Source organism: Globicephala melas, chromosome 13, assembly GCF_963455315.2.
Source record: "Globicephala melas chromosome 13, mGloMel1.2, whole genome shotgun sequence".
Taxonomy (NCBI): domain Eukaryota; kingdom Metazoa; phylum Chordata; class Mammalia; order Artiodactyla; family Delphinidae; genus Globicephala; species Globicephala melas.
Window position 1 is genome coordinate 39515282 of NC_083326.1, and position 23311 is coordinate 39538592.

The window sequence follows — 23311 nt, forward strand, 5'->3', positions numbered from 1 at the left end:
ATTTGTGTTAGCAATTAACTCAACAAAAAATCTTATCCCATGAAATACCGCTGTAGAAGCAAGAATTTCTTTAAAAAAATAAATTCTTCAAATTTAATAACATTGTAGGTTAATTAAGATGCAAGTTTCTCCACTAATCCCCTAGGTCTGGCATAGACTGAGTAAACCAGCCTTTTCTCTCATCACTTCAGACTTCATTACTAATATACATTTCTTTTTTATTTGTTTGCTCATACCAAAAGGGTTTTTTTCTTCTTATTGTCGTTTATTAATTTTCAAGCATTGCTGTCCTCTCCCTGATTCCCTACTTCCCTCTATATTTCCAAGAGTCCCTAGGGAAAGTGGGTGGAGGAGGGAGCCAATATGTGGGGCTGTGGCCTTGTAGCTCAGTTAGCCTCAAATTTATTTTTAAATTTACTCAAGATTATCTGAGGACATATATATGTATATATTAGTGCCAAAATATGTGCGTGCGCGGGTTCACACCTTTTCAAGGGCCATTAGGTTCTCGTGAAAACATGGGGTGAGGATGGGAGGGTCAAACACATTTCTTACGACGATACTTGGAGCGTAGCCAGCCTCAGGAGCGCAGATGGTATTACAGAAAGTTGTGCGTAGCGGTGGAAAGCCCGGGAGTCTCCTCCGTGACCTTGGCCAAGTCACAGAAACTTTGGGTTTATTCCCTGTAAAATGGGGATAACCGTACTGGCTTATCGAAAGAGTAAACGAAATAATGTAAGTAAAAGTACTCTGAGAAAAATAATGCTGGTTTCTTTGAACGGGGATCCCAAGCAGCTGGATTCCCATCCGTCGGTATTTCGCTCTTCCCCGCAGTCCAAGAGCTACCTCTCTGGAAGCCTGAGGCGCGGGCCTCGGCTCGTCTCCATGGCAACGTCTCCGGCATCCCGAGCCCCGCCCCCCCCCACCCGCCGCGAGGACCGGAAGCGTCCTGTTGGGCGCTTCCCCGGCTTCTCCCCCAAAACGCGGGGTCGTCCTTCCTAGGCCGGAGGTGAGAGTTGAGGTCTCTTCGCTCTGCTAGGCCTCTGGGAGAAGCGACCGGCACACGGGGGGATGGGGAAGGGATGGCCGCCGGCCTGGGGCCACCTCACGGGAGCCCCACCACCACTACTAGCACGCGCCCGCGCACCCCCTCTTCATACCCCTCCCCGCCCCCACCCCGGCTACCTCTTCCTCACGCCCCCGGCGCTTCCCCGCGGCCTCCACCTCGTCCCCGCACCTCCTGGCCTCTTACAACGCGTGCGTGCACCCCCTCTCCTTGTCCGGGTACCCTGCGGCGCCTGACCCCCGCCCCCGAAGCCGACCTCCTCCCATCACCCTCCGCGCGCTTACCTGACCTCCCGCGCACCCTCCCCCCGCGCCCATTCTCCTCGTGTGGTCTCGCGGAGTCGGGTCCCCGTCCGGGAGCGGCGCCGTGTGGTAGAGGAAGGTGTCCCGGGACCGTCGGGAGCAGGCTCAGCAGAGGAGGTATTTCCAAGGGAGAGTCGGTCCCCTTGGGAAAGACCCCCGGATCTGGGACTCTGGGCGAAACCTCCCCTCCAGGGACCGGGTTCGATACGGACCCTCGCGCGGTGTTGGGGGTTTGGTCTCTTGCGTGGAACTGAGAGCAATTGTGGACCCGGCACAGACTCCGCTCCTGGTGCGGGAGACGCAAAGTGCGTCCCGGTGGCCACTCCTGCGACTTCCAGAGGATGCTTTAGCTTAGGAGCCCTCTGTGTAACTCCCTTAGACGGCTCCAGACACGTGGCCTCAAACCCCACCTGTCGCTCCGGTCTCGATCCCAGATTCGGTTCCGGCTCAGGATCATATGGGTCTGCTGCCTTTCTTTGCGCTGGGACCCCGGCCACCGGCTCTGGACCGCGCAGCACCGTAGAAGGTGTGGATGGCCTGAACTCAGACCCCAGCCCTGCTCCTTTGCCTTTGGTCTCGTTACCTGAGCTTGCCCTGGCGGGTTCCTCAACGTGGGGATGAAAAGAACCTTACAGGGCTTTTGTGGGGATTTAAATGAGTTTATATTTATTAAGATCCCTAAACGAGTGCTTAGCACATAGTAAATTCTCTGCGTTTCAGTTGTGGAGCACTGTATAAAGTTGTGTCATTTATTTGGTAACCTTGTCTTTCCCGGGCTAGAATATAAGCTTTATGCAGCCGCAGGCTTTGTTCGGGTCACCGCCATATCTTCAGTGCCTAGAAGAGTTCTCGGTGAAGTGGGGAAAAAAATGGTAGAGAGGAAAAATAGGGGCACATATAACAGTTTAAATTAGCTGTCAGTTACTAGTGATACATATACTAAAATGCTACTAAGGAAAACGTCTTCCCACCCCCTTCCTGCTAACAAGCTAGCGATACTTGGAGAAATTGTTGCCCCCATACATCACTATGTTGCTGGTGACACTGTGATTTGATACAGCGTTTTCTATAATCTGTTTGATAATACATAGCAAGATATTTGTCCCTTTTGCTTTGACCCCAGTAAGTCAAGTCCTTGGGACATCTTTGAAGGAAATAATTTGAAAGGAGAAAAATAGTATATTTTCTGAAAATGTGCTTCCTAGCATTGTTTATAATAGTAAAAATTAGAAACAGCCTAAATATTCTACAGTAAAGAGATAATTAAGTAAATAATATGGATGTCACAGATGAGCAGTAGACATGGACATGAAAAAATGGAAATACATTAAGATGGAGGAATATGCTTTTTTCTTTTGAATGGTCCCTTTAATGCCAAAGTAATATTGTTTTAAAAATTAGTAAGCATCGAAAAAAAAACTATGCAAAAGTACTTCTCTCGTGAGACTGTTCCTTAGAGCTCCTTGCAGCAGTCTAGAAAAAATTAACTGGCTCTTCGAGGCTGACCCAGAGTCATAACTTTCCTCAGCCTTCCCTTATTTCTGTTCTCCAGGAGCTCCTCTGCAACACTGGCTGAACTCTTATTGTGATATTTAGTCAGCCTCACGTGCATGATTTTCAGAATAAATTGCAAATTACTCATGTATATAAATTAATGCCTCTGAGCTCTTTGATTCTCTTGGAGAAGGAAGTGTTCTTTGAAAGCATGGTTTATGTTAAGATTAAGGGCAGCACTTTCTGTACAGTCTTTATGTTTCTAATCTTAGTTGTATCCTTCTAAGAAGCATTTGTCTCTGTCTTGTTTCCACTTGCCTCTTTAATCATATTTAGGAGTGTCCATAAGGAGAGTTTCACCTTCTTGAAGATTAAAGCCCAGCAGTTCTGAGCTATTCCTAGTCCAAATGTCTGCCAAATTGAGAGAGACATCAAAACTCCTTCCACAAACTTCAGGGGACCCTGACTGCATTCTGGTAATGAAGGTGGAAGAGGGAGGGCAGGCCTCTAATATGGTCTCCAGCCGCCACTGGAGCAGCTACTACAGCTCAGAGACCTACCGCCAGCGGTTCAGGCAGTTTGACTACCAAGAGTCATCTGGGCCCCGGGAGGCTCTGAGCCGGCTCCGCGAGCTGTGCTGTCAGTGGCTGAGGCCAGAGGTGCATAGCAAGGAGCAGATCCTGGAGCTGCTGGTGCTGGAGCAGTTCCTGGCCATGTTGCCTGAGGAGCTGCAGGCCTGGTTTGAAGAGAACCGACCAGAGAGTGGAGAGGAAGCCGTGGTGATGCTGGAGGAGCTGGAGAAAGAGCATGACAGGGCGGCTGAACAGGTGAGAAGGGGCTGTGGGCATGAGGGACAAGGCTGAGTCAGGAGCTCTGGCACATCACTGGGGTTAGAGCTCCCAAATTGTACTCCCACTCAGCACAACTAAATGTAGAGTGTGGTGAGTGGACTCCCAGCTGTGCCAGAAAACAGAATGCGCCTCTGCCTTTTTCCTCCCTTTTCCTGTGTCCCAGGATAGTTTCTTCTCTGTTATTTTATCTTCAAGTTCCAACCTGATTCCCTTCTTCAGCCTCAGTTAGTACCAAACTGTTTCTAGGTCTCTCTTGGACGAAATGAGGACATGCTTGCAAAGAAGCTATCAACTTGTGAAATCACTCAGGAGACACCACGTAGCCAGCTTAAGCCCACAAAAAAGCAACTGCAGTGGGCATCGAAGGAGCATCACACCTTAAGACAAAATGGTGAGGGGCAGGGTTCAGGTCATGGTTGGGGGGTGGGAAGGTGGCCTCTCAGCCCACCCATCACACACATCTAGGCTGCTTTCTGTAAGAGGTCTCCAATCTCCCCTCCTGCCTCCTGTTCCTGTGGGAACTTCCACCATTATATATCCTGCCAGTGCACTTTCTCAGTATTTTGTCCTCATTTCCTTCTCAGAGATTCTTATAATATCGTTCAGATTTTTGAATCCTTGACATCATCTCCATCCGGATTTTCAAACCTTTTTTTAAGCAGCATGGCCCTCTTCTCAATGAAATTTTATGCGGAGTTGCAATATATTAAACAGATGAAAACACAGCTACTCTGACTAAAGCAGGAACAAGCAGTGTCGTCCCACCTCTTCCGCCATCAGGCAGTCCCTGAGGCCCTTTTGAGGGACCCCCAAGGTCACGGTCTAAAGACTGATTCATTTATTTTTATAACTTTTGTTTATTGATACTCTTGTACTAAATCTTGCTTATTGCTACCCACTACCACATTTAATTCCTCTCCTTCAGTTGCTCCTCTGCTTCTCCAATAATTCCTCATCTTAGGCCCTTTCTTTTCTTCCAGACTTTCCTCAGTTTCTAATGTATCTTTTTACCCCTACCCACCATTCTACCTTTTGCACAGAGCTTTTCATCTTTTTTTTTTTAGAGCTTTTCATCTTTATAGTTGCCCGCCTCATCAGTATATAAATCTCTTTCACCTTTTGATCTTCTCAGTGTTTTCTGCCTTACCCTCTCCATCCTCCACATTGTGATGCTATATTTCAAACATGCCAGCTAAAAAATAGTCTATATATATTTCATTTGGATCATTCTATTTCGTTTTCCTTCCTTCTGGACAGAGAACTGGTTACATTTGCTTTTCCATGTATTATTTCAGATAGAGACACCAGAACTATAAATGTGAAATCAGCTTCAAGGCGAAAGACTTCTTCAGGCAAAGAACTGCATCACAAAGTTGCTAACACTCTTCAAATGAATGCTTCCCAGAGTTTCACATTTAGAGGAACCTGTGAACAAGATAGAAAGTTTGAAAGAAGACAGGGAAACCGTACTCGAAAAAAACAACACAAGTGTAATGAATGTGGGAAAGTCTTTACTCAGAGCTCAGCCCTTAATCTACATCAGAGGATCCACAGTGGAGAGAAACCTTATACATGTGACGTGTGTGCAAAGGCTTTCAGCCGAAGTGCAATCCTGATTCAACATCGAAGAACCCACACTGGGGAGAAACCCTTCAAATGTCATGATTGTGGGAAAGCCTTTAGTCAGAGCTCGAATCTTTTCAGACATAGGAAAAAACATACTAGAGAGAAAGTCCCATCAGTGCTGTGAGGGAGTCAAACCATTTATTGAGAACTTTTTCAACAGGGGAGCAGACACAAGGCACCAATACTCCTTTAGCATAAATCGGTAGTTTCAGTGGGCATCAATTTCCTTTGAAAGGTTGTAAAAGCCACAGGAGAGAATGTAGAATATTTTCTGTCAGCATTGTTTGCTTTTCTGTACAGTGTCAGTTCAGACGATTGAGATTCTAAAGCTTAAATCGGATTTCCATCCCTAGTGCAACTCTTGAAAAGATACTCTCAGACATGTTCTACTGTTTCCATTATTAACACAAATAATGAACTAGTATGTTCCTTTTTAGACAAGTACATTTTCCCTGTTGAGAAGGAGTGTGTGAGTTAGTATATAAGTGGGTATTCTCCATTTCATTATTTGCACATTGGAGTTACTAGACCAAAGATTAAATCAGTTTTTTAAAAAAATTTCCTGGAAATTCTCTGGCAGTCCAGTGGTTAGGACTCCACACTTTCACTGCTGCAGGCCTGGATTCAGTCCCTCATCAGGGAACTAATATCCTCCAAGTCACGTGGCGTGGCCAAAAATAATAATAATAAAATATAATAAATTTCCTGTTTTATTTTCTGTTACCAGATTCAAAATATGAGAATAAGATTGAGGAGACCCAAAAGAATATGTACCTCAAGACCTAAGCTGAAATGTCCAGGGTCATTGTTAGGAAGCAGGTGAGTAAAGGGACTTTACTCGTCTCTTACAAAAACCTGAGAACCTACATACTGTTTTGTTTCAATTTTTAAAATTGAGGTTTAGTTGATGTATAATATCATCTATACGTACTGTTGATGATACTAAGTAATTTCCTGTGTAGGAAAAAAAAAATTATCTCCTTTACAATTTATATTGGAAATATCTCAGTGAAAGCATTAAGATTTGCTCTACGTGTCTTTAGGAAGTGGCCTAAATATGATGAGTGTTCTAATAATGAACAGTTATCTGTGGGTGCTTATATAAAGTTGATGATCACCTTAACATAAAGTAATAAGGAAGATGAAGAAAAGACTGTCCAAATGAGACTGATGTTACCTGGTAAGTGCAGCACATAATGGAGAACTGTACTTACCTGGAAATGGGAACCCTTAACAGCTGGTGACTATCCTTCAGAGTTCTTCATGGCCTCTGTTCTGGCATAAATCAGCTGTGAACATGTTTCAGGCATCCCAGGACAACCTTTTCAGGGTCTTATGCATTCTTAGTAAATGAATTTCTAGACAATTTATCATGATGTTAAGACCTTGGATTTTGATACTCTTGTACAAATGAGAAAATCACTAAAGTTCAATTTAAAGAGTCCATTGAGTTTAACCCACATTTAATTCAATCAGATTCTCTTGTTTAAAAAGTAAATGACTGGTATTTTTTTTAAGTATTCTGACAATATATAACATAATGTCCCCCTTTCCAGGGATTCTTAATAAAACTCTGTATGTATTACAAGAATACATGGATTGTCGTGTCTCCCATGGTGCCACCGTTACCCAATATGGAGGCAACCATGAGAAATGAAAGTCCTTAGAAGGAGAAGGGAGGATAGGCCTCATGGTGAACTTTGTACCTCATGAAGGGTAAACATTTCATTATCAGAAAATCCAGTCATATCTAGTGCTTGGAGTAACTCCTGAGACAAATGTGGGATTACATGCTCTGCTTAGTTAGAATATTGATAAATATTAGATTAGTAAGGGGAGAGGAGAATACAAATTTTAATTTTAGAATTTTCTGATAGTGATTATACTTTGTAGCTCTAGTAAATATGAATGAGTATTGAGTTTTGTACATTTTCATTTATTAAAAATGTAGGAGTCTTTTTATTTGGGTCTCATTCTTTTTGTAATTAAAGAGAGGAACAAGCCATCTATTAAAGCAGCAAATGCCTCAAAAGATACATGTATTGTGAATTACTGCTTAATCATGGAAAGTTTTTTGGGTGCTATGTGAATAAAATGACAGAATCTAAATCAAGTATTCTGAGGGAAGCGTCTTTCTTCACTTGCTTCTGCCATAAACTTTGCAAGATTACATTGTCTTCAGTGTGAATAATCTGAACTTCTCCACCAGACAGTGATGTGAATCATATCATCTTAGAATAACGAATCTTTAAAGGGTGTCGCTGAGTACTCTAAGTTATCTTGCACTTACACAGGTCTCCTAATAAGTAGAAGGTGCTAGTTTATCTAACTGGAGAATTAATATGACTTGGTATAACCTTGATAAAATTAGCATATTAGCACCCCATCAAACTGATTAATTTCCACAGATAGTAAATACTCCAAAATGAAATTGGTGTTTTTTAAATGAATTTCACTTCATCTGAGCCTTTATTATTATCTCTAATCCTATGTTCCCTCTTTTTCTCCCATTCTCTTCAGAGACCAGGTCAGATGTTTGTCACTGTCCTTGAAACTTCCTGTATCAGGAATGCTTCTGGATACAAAATCCACCTTTGGTGGCTTAAACAAATTAGACTTAGCAACCAGAAATCTGGAGGCGAGTTGCTGCTGGCTGTCAATCGGCAGCTGAACAATGACTTGTCTGGCTGCTGTCTCTGCACTTCTTTGGGCCTTTCCTTCATACTTATTTTCTCAGATATGCAAGAGAGCTGTCTCAGCTCTGGGAATGGTATTTGGGGTCAAGTCAGAGAGGAAGAGGGACTCCAGCCATGGCCATGTCCTCTACTAGGAAAAGGGAAAGCTTTCCAAGAAACCCTAGCAAAATTCTGCTTATGTTTCCTTGTTGCAGGTGTGTCTAGTAAAGCCAGTGTTTTCAACTCCTAGAGGGAAAGCAGCAGGGCAGATGGGGATTGGGAACCACACTGAGTCAGCCAACAGTGTTTGCCATACTCCTTCTTGGCCACTTTCCTTTTCATGAGCAGATGGCTATGATTTTGCCTCCTTCATTATCAATAAAAAAAAAAAAAAAGATGAGAACTCCACCAAGTTTGTCAACTTATCTACATCTCACCCATCATTTCCTCTCCCCTTCCTTTCAGAATGAAAGAGGGGTCTCTCATCTCTGGTCCCTCAGCATTCCTTCCCACCTCTGAAGGATGTTGGCTGCCATCAGTTATTCTCTTTTTTATTCATCCTTTTGCTTTCCTTCAGGATCCATCTCTTCAACATTCAAATATGCTGATGTGACTTTTCTAGCATATTCTTAAAAATTCAAGATGGTGGCTAATCCCTGAGTCGGGGGGAGCAAAATGGCCCTTAGTTTTGCCTCCTTCATATGCATCCATCTCTTTCAAACACAGTGATCTTTCTAAAACATAAATTTGATCATGTACCCTCCTTGCTTAAAACACAAGCCACCCATTGCTTTTTTTCCCCCCTTTGGCCAAGCCGCAAGTCTTTCAGTATCTTAGTTCCCCCACCGGGATTGAACCTGGGCCCTCAGCAGTGAAAGCATGGAGTCCTAACCACTGGACCGCCAGGGATTTCCCCCCATTGCTTTTAATATAAAATCAGAACTCCTAAACAAGGTTTTTGAGGCTTTTCATGATGTGACCACAGTTTACCATTTCAGCTTTCTCTTTTGTTACTGCCTCCTTAATACTCTATGCCAAGGACATTCTGAATTAGAAGTCCTCCTGCCTCTGGGCCTTTGTATGTGTTCCTTTTAAACTCTTATCCAGCTTCTGCACTTTATCTTAACTCCTGTGTATTCTTCAGGTTTTAGCTTAAATGCCACTTCTTCCAGGAAGCCTACTGTAACATCCTAAGAATAGGTTGGGACCACCTCCACACCTTTCTGTTGATTCCATAGTAATCTGTTCTCACCCTGGCATTACATTTATCACATGAAATACGGTATTTTTAAAATATCAAACTACAGTCGGACATAAAAAAGAACAAAATAATGTCATTTGCAGCAACATGGATGGACCTGGAGATTGTCATAGTGAAGTAAGTCAGACAGAGAAAGGCAAATATCATATGCTGCTTATATGTGGAATCTAAAAAAAAAAAAAATGGTACAGTTGAATTTATTTACAGAAGTAGAGTCACAGATGTAGAACTTATGGTTACCAGGGGGGAAGTGTCAGGGGAGGGATAAATTGGGAGATTGGGACTGACATATACACACTACTATATATAAAATAGATAACTAATAAGGACTTACTGTATAGCACAGGGAACTCTACTCAGGACTCTGTAATGACCTATACGGGAAAAGAATCTAAAAAAGAGTAGATATATGTATATGTATAACTGATTCACTTTGCTGTACAGCTGAAACTAACACAGCATTGTAAATCAACTATACTCCGATAATTTTTTTTTTTTTTTTTTTGCGGTACACGGGCCTCTCACTGTTGTGGCCTCTCCCGTTGCGGAGCACAGGCTCCGGACGTGCAGGCTCAGTGGCCATAGGCTCACGGGCCTAGCCGCTCTGCAGCATGTGGGATCTTCCTGGACCAGGGCACGAACCCGTGTCCCCTGCATCGGCAGGCAAACTCTCAACCACTGCGCCACCAGGGAAAACCGCTCCAATAATTTTTAAAAGATAAAATATCAAACTGCAAATATGGCCCAAGGAAGAGGAGGAATGATACTTTGAGAAGAAAGAAGTCACGGAATAGTAAAAGAAAAGAAAAGCCCTCCTGATCCTGGGAATGGTGAGACAAAGAGAAGGTCAGACACAGGTGACGTTTCACCTCTGCAGAAATGCTGGAGGGGGTTGGGAGAGAACTTGAAAGGGGAGAAAGCTGGGCTTACTTGTCATTGAGTGCATTGGGGTGCATTGGGAAACAATTGCTCAACAGACTTCCTGTGCTCCAACACTGGACTATTGTAAAAATGGCAATACAGAGTTAGTGAAGAGTCTACCAGCTACCATGTGATTTCGAAAATATGTAGCCGTTCTCCCTACCTGATGGGGACCTTGGAAAGGAGCTGGTTGAACCACCTGGAGAATTGGGATCATTGGACAAAGTAACTTTGTGGAACTTGTGGCCAGAACTGTGAGTCTCAGCTACACCTTAGAGGGGTGGCTAGAGCCAAGGTGGAGGCAAATCATGAAGGAAGGGATACTGGCCTCCTGCCTCACCAGAACAGATCACTTAACTGCTGCAGGTTTGGTGAGCAAGCACCTCAGACTAGCTGCCCAGAATAGAAACCAGAGAGGCTCAGGAGGATGGCAAGGCCATCTGAGACCCAATCCACAGCACCACCTCACCACAGGGAATAGAAACTCTCTTCCCAGACATCTAGATGGCAGAGAAGGGCAGAGGGAGAAATAGCCGTGATAGGGAGTTGAACTTAAAATGGACTGAATAATTTAATTCAACTCTTTCATCACTACCACTCCCCACTCAATGGGGTGGGAATTCAAGAAGCAAAAACATCAGTTATAAAAAATAAGCTCCACTTTTCTTTTCAATGTGGTAGCTTTTTATCCACTAAATTGATACTATATCTACTCCTGTATTGACCTCACTATGCTATGTTTCTCCAGAGCATGAGCTGCCTCATTCACATGTTTCTCAAGCATCAGGCACAGTACATGCCCATAACAGGCACTCAAATATTTGTGAAATGAAAATATTTGCAAATCTTAAATGTGATGATATCCAGAATATGTAAAGAACGCCTATAATTCAACAGGAAAAAAAACAAAACTCAACCCATTTCAAAAATGGGCAAAAGACATGAATAGACATTTCTCCAAAGAAAATATATAAATGGCCAGTAAGTACAGGAAAAGATGTTCAGTATCACTAATCATTTGGGAAATGCAAATCAACACCTCAGTGATATACCACCTCACACCCATCATGCTGGCTGATTAAAAATACAAAAAATAACAAGTGTTGGCAAGGATGTGGAGAAACTGGAACCCTTGTGCACTGCTGATGGGAATGTAAAATGGTACAGCCACTGTGGAAAACAGTTTGGTGGTTCCTCAAAAAGCTAAACATAGAATTACCACATGGTATGGCAATTCCACTCCTGGTATATACCCCAAAGAATTGAAAGCATGGACTCAAACCAATACTTGTACACTCATGTTCATAGCAGCATTATTTACAACAGCCAAAAAGTGGAAACAACCCACGTGTTCATCAATAAATCAATGGGTAAGCAAAAATATGGTATACACATACAATTGGAATATCATTTAACGTTAAAAAGCAATGAAATTCTGATACGGATATACCCCGCTTTTCAAAAGTTCACTTTACACCACTTCGCTTTTACGAAAGACCTACATTAGTACAGGTTTTTCCCACTATCTGAAAGTAGAGTGTTCCTATGAAACTTTTCATAAGCCGAAATGGTGTAAAGCAAAGAAGCAGTTACCGTAGACACAGCTCTAAGCTATGGCGGTTTCATGCTGAGATGCTGAGAGTCGTTCTCCAGGAAGGAGCTTGGCAGTGCCACTCTAGCTGCTTGGGCTGCTTGCTGCCTCTGTAACAGCTTGCCACCAAAACAAAGGCTGAATGCTATCATTGCTTTTTGCCTTTTTCCTTAAAAGTGAAAATCCTCCTCAGATTTATTTCAGTTAGTGAAAACAGGTACAGGTATCCTCTGCTTTTTGAAAGTTTGCTTTCCATCACTTCACTTTTATGAAAGACCTACATTAGTACCTATTTAACGGTCTGTAATAGAGGCAGTATGCTCCCCAAACGGCAAGACTGGCACAGCCAAGCTCCTTCCCTGGAACTACACCAAGCATCTCAGCATCAAGCTGCCATAGCTTTGAACTGTGTCTGTGAGCATGTGTGCTTTATCTTGATTTATTTCACGTATCCGTCAGCAAGATGTAAAGTAATCGATTCTTTGCTTTACACCATTTCGGCTTCCGAAAGGTTTCATAGAAACTCCCTGCTATGGGATAGCAGAGGAAACTTGTACATGCTACAACATGAATGAACCTTGAAAACATGCTAAGTGAAATAAGCCAGACAAAAAAGGATGAATATTGTATGATTCTACTTACATGAGGTATCTAGAATAGGCAGATTCATAGAGACAAAGTAGAATAGTGGTTACCAGGGCTGGGGGGAGAGAGGAATGAGGAGTTGTTTAATGGGTACAGAGATTCTGTTTAGGGTGATAAAAAAGTTCTGGAAATGGATAATTGTGATGGCTGTACAACATTATAAATGTACTTAATGCCACTGAATTGTACACTTAAAAATGGTTAAAATGGTAAACTTTATGTATATTTTACCACAAGAGCATTGGAGGAAACAAAAAGGAAATCACTTTTCTATAATCCTGTCCTAATAACATTTATATTCTAGTAAAAAAAAAAGGAATAATAATAATAAGAAACTCTATGGAATGCTGAAAAGCAGAAGATCTGGAAGATAAAATCCAGACGAGTGTTTGGTGAAGGGACTAACAAATAATTTTCTCTTTGCCACTAACACTTAGGACAGGCAATGATGAGACTATCCCAGCAGCCCTAAAAGAAGATTTGAATGGACTATATGGGCTACAAATCCTGGATGGCTAGTAAATAATATTAAAATTAGTTATAATTTCCATCTTGGATTCAATGTATTTCCTTATATAAAGCCATATGCTAAGTTAATTACTTTATTGATTCCTGAAATTTTAAGCTAATGGATGTATCTTACTAGCTGGCTCTCTTAATCATACTTGTGTTTGAACTTAGCTCAGATTAACTGGTTTGTCTTCAAATGAAGGATTATTTTTATTCAAAGACTACAAAGACATTGAGTGGCAGCTAAACTAAGGAACTCTACTGTCAGAGCTAATGATCAGCCAGGTAGACATCTGCAGTCTTTTCCTATGCAGCTTTGCTGGCTCCAGTCTTTTGAAGAAGGAGTTGTCAGGATTCTAGGTAGAATATCTCCAGCTGGACATGTCAGTGAGGCTGCATCAGAACTGAGTTAGTCCATTAAATTTTACTTTTGATTCATTGCCTATTAGCAGTCTTGTCACCTAGGTGTTTTACAGTTTGATTTTTTAAAATATTCATTCAACCCCAAATGATTACTCTAAGCCAATTATGATAATCCGATTCCACTTGCAAGTAATTTTGATTTAGGAACAGGCATATCACTCAATTTGGACCAATGAGACATTAGGGGAAGCCCGCTGTATGGCTTCTGGAAAAGTTTGCTTTCTTCTAAAAAAGAGACATAGGGACTTCCCTGGCAGTCCAGTGGTTAAGGCTCTGCACTTCCACTGCAGGGGGCGAGGGTTTAATCCCTGGTTGGAGAACCAAAATCCCACATGCTGCGCAGCGCGGTCAAAAAAAAAAAGAGAGACATGAAGAAGAGATGATGCTTTTCTATCTCCAGATGTTGTTGTGACTGGTTATGACAGCAGGCAGTGCTGCAACAGCTGGAAGATGAAGCAGACCCATGTGGAGGAAGGAGCCAAGAGTACTACAGACAAACAGGACTGAAGCCCTGAGGTAACAAGTTTTTTTTTTTTTTCCTGAGGTACCATTCCTTTAAATACTTATATTAGAAGAGACAAAAGACTTAAAATCAGTGATCTGATTATCTACCTTAAGAAGCCAGGAAATGGGACTTCCCTGATGGCGCAGTGGTTAGGAGTCTGCCTGCCAATGCAGGGGACAGAGGTTTGATCCCTGGTCCAGGAAGATCCCACATGCCAAGAGGCAAATAGGCCCGTGTGCCACAACTGCTGAGCCTGTGCTCTATAGCCCGTGAGCCACAACTACTGAGGCCCTGACACCTGGAGCCCGTGCTCTGCAACAAGAGAGGAAACTGCAATGAGAAGACCGCGCACCACAATGAAGAGTGGCCCCCGCTCACCGCAACTAGAGAAAGCCCGTGCACAGCAACAAAGACCCAACGCAGCCAAAAATTAATTAAAGAAAAAAAAAAGTAGAAGTCAGGGAAAAAACAAAAGAGCAATTTAAAACTAAAGTAAGCCAAAGGGGGAAAATGATCAGAATAAAAACAGAGGCTCTGGTTCTAGGCAAGATGGAGTAAGTACACTCCAACCTGTCTCTCTCTAAAGAGAGATTCCCACAGAATCCTGGACAGAAAGCATGGAACTTTCATGCTGAGGACTCCTCAATGTAAATAATAGCAAGCAGACTGGGGAAGAGGACTAGAATTTCAAGTTCCACTGAATTTACCCTTTTTCCCTTTTGGTATCACCTGGCCTGGACTCAAAGGGAGCCTGAAACCCTGAAGTGCACAAAGAGAAGAACTCCAAGAGAGGTGTTCTGTGTCTGGCCCAAGGGATGGGAAAGGGGCTTCTAAGGGTCCAGAAAATAGGGGAAATCCCGCATCTTTTTTTTCCTTCAACTTCTCTCCCTATGGCAGTGGCAGTGGCAGCAGCAGCAGCACAGCAATGGCAGGGGTCACAGGGAAGTCACCTTCAACTAAGAGAGAGGGGAACCCTTCACTCTGATCAGAGGAGCTTTGGTCCCAAGAGCATGGTGCCAATCCCCATTACTTTTATTCTCTTGGTGTCCTATCACTCCTTTGACCAGGATGCATATGTAGTTGAGAGGAGTAAATATCAGAGCAAGGAAAATAAAACCCCAGCTTTCTAGCTGGAAGACTAGTAAGGGAGGCCTCAAGGAGTGAGAAAGTGTTGCATTTGTTGCAGAGACTAGAGAGATAAAGAGTAATTCCCACAAGTAGTGTATGAACTCCTCTGCTCACCTCTAAACTATGCATGCATGGATCTGACCCTAAACATCAGAGCACAGGCATTGCGAACTGAGCTACGGGGCAGACTACCGCCCAGAATCCAGACTGGCCACTGAGTGGCATACACATAGGACTAGAAATGTTTGGAAACTGAACTGACTTTGGAAAGCCCAAACAATGCAGATCAGACCTTGTAACCTGACCCTAACAAGGGCAGCTCCTTGCTAAAACAAACAAACAAGTCAACCTTCAACTTAGGGTTTAAATGATACCCAGAATCTGATAACATAATATTCAAAATGTGCAGTATACAATGCAAAATTGTTAAGCACAGGAAGAACCAGACTATCTCAATTTGCAAAGAGAAAGAAAATCAAATTATATCAAGGCCTAGATGACATAGATTTTAGAGTTATCAGAAAAAGACCTTAATCAGATATTATAACCCTGCTTAGGAAGTAAGGGTGAATGAATGGAAAGACAGGAAACATCAGCAAAGAAACAGAAGGTATAAAGAAGACCCAAATGGAAATTTTAGTGCTGAAAAATACAACCAAAATAAAATATTCACTTGATGAGCTTAATGGAACAATGTAGATGACAGAGGAAATAGCTATAGATCAGTAAAAATCATCCAATTTAAACAACACAGAGAATAAAAGATTGAAAAACAGGAAAAAAAACCAGACAGTATAAAAAAAGAAAACCACAATCCAAAATCCTTAAGGAACACAGGCACAAAATTCCTCAACAAAATATTATCAAACTGAATCCAGCAATGTGTAAAAAGAATAAAACACCTGGACCAAGTGGGGTTTATCCCAGGACTATAAGGTTGACTCAGTATTCAAAATCAAAGAAACACACCAGATTAGTAGTTGCAAAGAGAAAACACCACATGGCCATATCAATTAATGCAGAAAGAGTGTTTGACAAAATTCACCACCCACTGATAAGAAAAAATAGGAACTTCCTCAAACTCATAAAGGACATCTATTAAAAAGCTAGAATTCACTACAAACCTATTAGAATGGCCAAAACCTGGAACACCAACAACACCAAATGCTGATGAGGATATGGAGCAACAGGAACTCTCACTCATTGGTGGTGGGAATGCAAAATTGTACAGATACATTGGAAGACAGTTCGGTAGTTTCTTACAGAACTAAACATACTCTCTTGCAAATGATATGACCGATAAGGGGTAAATATCCAAAATACATAAACAACTCATAGAACTCAACATCAAAAAAACAAACAACCCATTTTAAAAATGGGCAGAAGACCTGAACAGACATTTTCCCGAAGAGGACATTCAGTTGGCCAACAGGCACATGAAAAAAATGCTCAATATCGTTAATCATCAGGGAAATGCAAATTAAAACCACAATGAGATATCACCTCACACCTGTCAGAATGGCTATCATCAAATAGAACACAAATAACAAATGCTGGCCAGGAGGTGGATAAAAGGGGAACCTTGTACACTATTGATGGGAGTGCAAATTGGTGCAGCCACTGTGGAAAACAGTATGGAGATTTCTCAAAAAACTAAAAATAAAACTACCATATGACCCAGCAATTCCAGTTGTGGGTATGTATCCAAAAAAAAGAAAATATTAATTCGAAAAGATAATTGCAGTATATCCAGACAATGGAATACTATTTGGGGCTAAAAAAGAGATGAGCTGTCAAGACAAGAAAAGGCATGGAGAAACGTTAAATACGTATTACTAAGTGAAAGAAGCCAACCTGAAAAGACTATATACAGTATGGTTCCACCTGTATGACATTCTGGAAAAGACAAAACTATGGAGACAGTAAAAAGTTGCCAGGGGTGGGGGAGAGTAGAGAGATGAATAGCCAGAGCACAGAGGATTTCAGGGCAATGAAAATACTCTTTATGATATTATAATGATGGTTATATGACATTATGCATTTGTCCAAACCCATAGAATGTACAACACCAAGCGTGAACCCTAAGGTAGACTATGGACTTTGGGAGATTATGATGTGTCAATGTAGGTTCATCCTTGGTTTAAATATATATATATATATATATATATATATATATATATATATATATATATACCATTCTGGTGAGTGATGTTGGTAATGAGAGAGGCTATGCATGTGTAGGGGCAGGGGATATCTTTTTCTCAATTTTGTTGTAAACCTAAAACTGCTCCAAAAATAGTCTTTACATAAAGCAAAAAAACCAAACCAAACAAACAAAAACCTCTAGAATTAATATCATACTTAATTGTGAAAGACTGAATACTTTTTCCCCTAAGAGATATCTACTCTCTCCTCTCCTACTCAGTATTGAATTGGAAGTCCTAGACAGTACAATAAGGCAAAGGAAAAGAAATCAAAATAATACAGATTGGAAATTAAATAAATTTTCCCTATTCACAGATAACATGATTATCTCCATAGAAAATTTCACTGACTCTATAAAAACTCTTCAAAATGCTAATGATGGAGTTATGATGGTTAATTTTATGTGTCAGCTTGATTGAGCTAAGGGATGCCCAGATACCTGGTAAAACCTTATTTCTGGGTGTTCCTGTGAAGGTATTTCCAGAAGAGATTAGCATTTGAATCAGTAGATTAAGTAAAGAAGTTCACCCTTGTATTGGGAGTTTGGGGTCAGCAGAGGCAAACTATTATATATGGAATGGATAAACAACAAGGCCCTCCTGTACAGCACAGGGAAATATTCAAAATCCTGTGATAAACCATAATGGAAAAGAACATGAAAAAGAATGTACCTATGTAATTGAATCACTTTGCTGTACAACAGAAATTAACACAACATTGTAAGTCAACTACACTTCAATAAAATAAAAAAGAAGTTCACCTTCACCAGTATGGGTGGGCATCATCCAATCTCTTGAGGACCTGAAAAGGCAAAGGATGGGCATATTTGCTCTCTCTGCTTGAACTGAGACATCCATTTTTTCCTGCCTCTCAGACATCAGCCAGAATGAATTACATCTCCAACTTTCCGGATTCCCCAGTTTACAGATAGAAGATTGTGGAACTTCTTAGCCTTCATAACTGTAAGGCAACTTCTAGAACATATCTTAGATAGACAGATACAGATATATGGATATATATCCTGTTGGTTCTGTTTCTCTGGAGAACCTTGACTAATACAGGAATTTATCAAGGTTCTAGGATACAAGTCAATACACAAAAATCAATGATATTTATAAATACAGCTGTGAATAACTGGATATTTTAAAATATCATTTTAAATAGCTCCAAAAATCAGTTAATGCTCACAAATAAATTGAATAAAACATGGGCAGGATCTACACACTGAAATATACAAAATGCTGATGAATAAAATCAAAGAAAATTTAAATGGAGAGATATAATGTATATCCATGGATTGATAGACTCAATATGATTAACATGCCAGTTGTCCATAAAATTGATCAATAGATTTAAAGCAATTCTGACAGAATTCAGTAGGATATTTTGTGTAGATATAGGCAAGCTAATTCTAAAAGTTTTATGGAATGCTAAATATATATATATATATATACCTAAAATAATTTTGAAAAGAAAAACAAAGTTAGAGGACTCACACTACCAGATTTTAAACAATTATTATAAAGTTATAGTAATCAAAGATGTGGTATTGAGATAGACACAGAGATCAATGTAACATATTAGAGAGTTCAGAAAAAGATCCACACAAATATGGCTAACTGATTTTTTTTTTTTTTATAAAGATGGAGGGCTTCCTTGGTGGTGCAGTGGTTAAGAATCCACCTGCCAATGCAGGGGACACGGGTTCAAGCCCTGGTCCGGGAAGATTCCATATGCCATGGAGCAACTGAGCCTGTGCGCCACAGCTACTGAGCCTGCCTTCTAGAGCCCTCGAGCCAAAACTACTGAGCCCGTGTGCCACAACTACTGAAGCCTGCATGCCTGGAGCCCGTGCTCCACAACAAGAGAAGCCACCACAATGAGAAGCCTGAGCACTGCAATGAAGAGTAGCCCCTCCTCGCCGCACTAGAGAAAGCCCACGCACAGCAACGAAAACCCAATGCAGCCAAAAATAAATTTTAAAAAAAAAGATGGAAATGCAATGCAATAAAAACAAAACCTTTTTATCAAATAGAACAACTGGACATCTATATGGAAACAGACATATACACAAACTCTCAACCTATAATTCATACCTTATATAAAAATTAATGTAATATAAATCATACATCTAATATTAAATGTAAAAATATAAAACTTTTAGAAGAAAACATGAGAGAATCTTCAGGTCCTGGTGTTAGGAATTCTTAGCTATGGCACCAAAAGGACTAGCCATAAAATTTTAAAATGGATAAATTGGAGTTCATCAAAATTAAACATTTTTCTCTGTGAAACACACTATTAAAAGAATATAGAGATAGATATAATTTTTAATAGTGCTTTTCCAGATTCATACTTTATGTACCAAATATTGATTTTGGCTCAATATTTCTTTCTTTTTTTCACTTTTTAAAATTCAATGTATTCAAACTAAAAAAAGCAAAAATCATATATATTAGCTCCAGCTTCTATAACAAAATACTATAAACCGGGTGGCTTAAATAACAGGAATTTAGTTCTTACAGTTCTGGAGGTTGGGAAATCCATCGTCAAGGTGCCAGCTGATTTGGTTCCCAGGTGAGGGCTCTCTTCCTGTCTTGCAGGTGGCCATCTTCTTGCCTTGTCTTCACATGGTGGAGAGACAGAGGAAGCAAACTCTCTACATCTCTTTTTATAAGGGAACTAATCCCATTGTGGAGGCCCCACTCTCATGACCATATCTAACCTAATTACCTCCCAAAGGGCCCATCTTCAAATACCATCACACTGTGGGTTAAGGCTTCAACGTGTGAGTTTGGGAGGCGGGCACAAATATTCAGTCCATAATACTATATGACCCAGCAATTCCACTTCTAGATATTTACTCTAGAGAGATAAAAACTATGGTCACACAAAAGCATGTCCATTAGTATTTATAGTAGCTCTATTCAAAATCGCCCAAATCTGGAATCAACCCAAAAGTCCTTCGATGGATGAATGGATAAACAAACTGACATCTACAGTAAAATACTACTCAGCAATAAAATGAAATGCACTATTGAGACATGCAACAACATAGATGAATCTCAAAGGTAGTATGTTTGATGAAAGTTATGTAAAAGGTTAAATACTTTATGATTCCATTTGTATTACATCGTGTAAAAGTCATTGATGGATTATAAATCAGTGGTTGCCATGGGTTAGGGAGTAGGAAAGTTGTGAGTACCTCTTGAGGGAGTTTTGTGGAATGATAGAACTATCCTGTATCATGATTTTGGTGGTAGTTTTACAATTTGTACATGTTTTAAAACTCCTGGAGCGATCTGCTAAAACAGAACTAATTTTACCGTATATTAATTTCTTTTAAAAGGAGCAGAACTCCATGAAATAGAAAACAAAAGTAATAGAGCAAATGAACCCAAAAGTTGTTACTTTGAAAGATTAATAAAATTGATAAACTTCAAGCAAAACTGAAAAAGAAACAAGAGTATCAATTTCAGGAATGAAAAAGGGGACATCACTACTGATCCTGTAGACAGGATATTAAGGAAATATTATGAACAACTTTATGCTAATACATCTGACAACTTACATGAATTAGATAAATTTCTTGAAATACACAAACTACTGCCCCTTACATCTCATTGACCAGAACAGAATCATTTGGCCATTCCTAGCCATTAGGAAGGCAAAGTGAATACATGGCAAAGAGAAACAGAGAAGTCATGGATGGCTTAGCTCAATCACAACTTATTGTCTATGGGCTGGGCACAGTGTTGGGCCCCCAAAATCAAAAAAATGAGGGGCGTATTAGAAGTAAGGGGGAGTGTTTTATGTAGGAAGCTAACAGTGCCTGCCACAGTTACCTTTTTAGTCACTTGCAATGAAAAGATTCCTGGTGCAGTGCATTTATTAGCTAAAATGGAATATTTAACCAGTGTACTTTAAGTGCCCAGAGGGAGATACTTTTGAGCTGAGGAGAAGGTATGAGAGCTCCAAAATAATTGTTAGAGAAAATCCTAGAAAAGATAATTTTGGGATGAAATATGGTAACACCAAATGTGAAGGTCTGTGTTTTTGTTCAGCATGAAAACTTTTCTTACTCCACTTCCTCGCTCTCAGGGTGCCTCCGTTCCCCTTCAGCATACTAATTCATTTAGGTGCCCCTGCTGGTATTCTTTTTTTTTTCTCCTGCTGGTATTCTTAAGCACTTTTACTGTAGCACTTCTACATTGTCTTGTAAATTCTTGTTTTCTATGTCTATCTCCTTGTTTTCTATGTCTATCTCCTGAACGTGACGGTAATGTTAAAAGAGGGAATCATGACTTCATTTTAATCATTTCTAGGTCTCTGGAACTCAGCCAGGTAGCATCTGTCTGCTTTTGTTTGTTTGTTTGCTTTTAATTTTTACCATTAATTAATGGATGAGATGCTTTCAAGGCAAGGTTAAAAGATTTGGCTGGTAAAGAAACAACAAGCCGTTTTTAGATTTAGATTATTACTTACAGAGACAAAGCAAGAGTAGCCAAAGGTTTCAGCTCCCCATGAGCTTTTGTCTCACACACCAAAAGGATGACACCAAAACAACAGTTGGGTGACTGCAACCTGAGATGTGGGACCCCTTGTTGCTGAGGGGCTAATGCCACACTGCATATCTAAACCTGTGTATAATCTCCAGCTGTACTCTAGGCTGGTGAGGCAGAAAGCCTCATCACAACCTGAGAAGCCTGGAGAAACTTCCCTGACAGCCTCCTGGGAGGACAGGGAGCTGAGTGGCAAGTGGCCTATAGCAGCTCCTCATGAGCCTCTCATGTTCCAGGGGGATCACAAGGTGTTCTGCCAAGACTCAGGTCAGCTGCAGCACAAGCCTCGTCTCTGTGGCCTCTGTAGCTATGTGCAAGGTCGTCAGGCACTGGCACGGAGCTATTCCCTACACTCAGGTTGCCCAGAGGATCATGATGCTCTATCTTTTTTGTTTTAAATAAATTTATTTATTTTTGGCTGCATTGGGTCTTTGTTGCTGCGCATGGTCTTTTCTCTAGTTGTGGAGAGTGGTGGCTTCTCTGGTGGAGCACGGGCTCTAGGTGCGCGGGCTTCAGTAGTTGTGGCCCTAGGGCTCTACAGCACAGGCTCAGTAGTCGTGGTGCACGGGCTCAGTTGCTCTGTGGCATGTGGGATGTGGGATCTTCCTAAACCAGGGCTTGAACCCGTGTCCCCTGCATTGGCAGGCGGATTCTTAACCACTGCACCATCAGGGAAGTCCTAGATCTTTAAGACTAGATCTTTAAGATAGCAACAGGGTCCACCATTCAGGAAAGAGCTCACATAGTGGGGCTCAGAAGGATGGTGTTTCAAAACCGGGGTTGGTAGTCCCTGCCCTCAAACGAGTAAATTAGAGAGGAAAACTTCATCGTGGTTACCATTTATTCTCTCAGAATTAGGAATGATAGAACGAATCCCAGGCAAAGGGTTTTGTAAAATTTTGCAACATTTTTAATCTCCCCAAGTATTTCTGTTTGATGTGTATCCTTTTAGTTTTCCAACATTAATTAGATGTAAAAAAAAAGAACTCTTAAAGCAAAACAAAAATGCCTTGAGCTAGCTTTTAGAGTCACAGAAGAGAGAAAGGTTGGGAAGAGCAGCCAGGTAGGTTGGTGGCAGTAGGCAAGCAGGAGAGAAAAAAGTCTGGATTTCGGAAACTGCCTAAATGAAGAGAGAAGAGGCATCAGAAGTCGCAGGGGTTCTGGGGAGGCAAAGCTCTAGTCAGAGAGTAGAGTAATGCTATACCATCAGCTTCTAACTCACTTGCTCTCTCATTCATGAATCCAGCAGAGACTTGAGGGCTCTTTGCAAAGGACACTTTCCTGAAGGAGGCAGAAAGCTGAAGCCTGAGGATCTTGGAATGCTTCTGGAAGGCTGGACCTGCACTTCTAACACAGAACTTAAACAACAGGGCTCTTTTGTGTGGTTTCTGAGGCCTGACATGTGATCTAGCAAAGGCAGCAATCTGAGCAGCCCATGCTTCATTCATTTATTCAATAAATATTTATTGGGTTCTCTATGTACCAGGCAGTCAGCATCCTGGGACTACTAGGTGGGGATACTGTGGTGAACAAGACAGGCAAGGTC

General features: G+C 41.2%; 1 protein-coding gene and 1 long non-coding RNA gene across 12 annotated transcripts; one reads left to right on the top strand and one right to left on the bottom strand.

The window, feature by feature from the left end:
- Window positions 1-920: 920 nt before the first annotated feature.
- On the top strand, window positions 921-18955 carry ZNF396 (zinc finger protein 396). Of its 10 annotated transcripts, none has more exons than XR_011377979.1 (6): window positions 921-1009; window positions 3199-3689; window positions 3960-4104; window positions 5009-6158; window positions 13766-13881; window positions 18847-18955. XR_011377979.1 is itself a non-coding variant. In XM_070047069.1 (5 exons), the coding sequence occupies exons 2-4, from the start codon at window positions 3270-3272 to the stop codon at window positions 6123-6125; spliced, it is 624 nt and encodes a 207-aa protein (XP_069903170.1). In that variant the 5' UTR covers window positions 921-1009; window positions 3199-3269; the 3' UTR covers window positions 6126-6158; window positions 18847-18880. The 10 variants fall into 10 exon arrangements, 7 of the variants coding, with proteins under 7 accessions (XP_069903170.1, XP_069903169.1, XP_069903171.1 ...); XR_011377981.1 differs by having other exon boundaries at window positions 6067-6158; XR_011377980.1 differs by lacking the exons at window positions 13766-13881; window positions 18847-18955 and adding an exon at window positions 7860-8322.
- Window positions 2174-23111, bottom strand: LOC132598397 (uncharacterized). Of its 2 annotated transcripts, XR_009566546.1 has the most exons (4): window positions 22988-23111; window positions 19727-19827; window positions 17964-18004; window positions 2174-5138 (listed from the first exon to the last, which is right to left on the bottom strand). It is a non-coding gene; the product is annotated as an uncharacterized lncRNA (long non-coding RNA). The 2 variants fall into 2 exon arrangements; XR_009566545.1 differs by lacking the exon at window positions 17964-18004.
- Window positions 23112-23311: the final 200 nt, after the last annotated feature.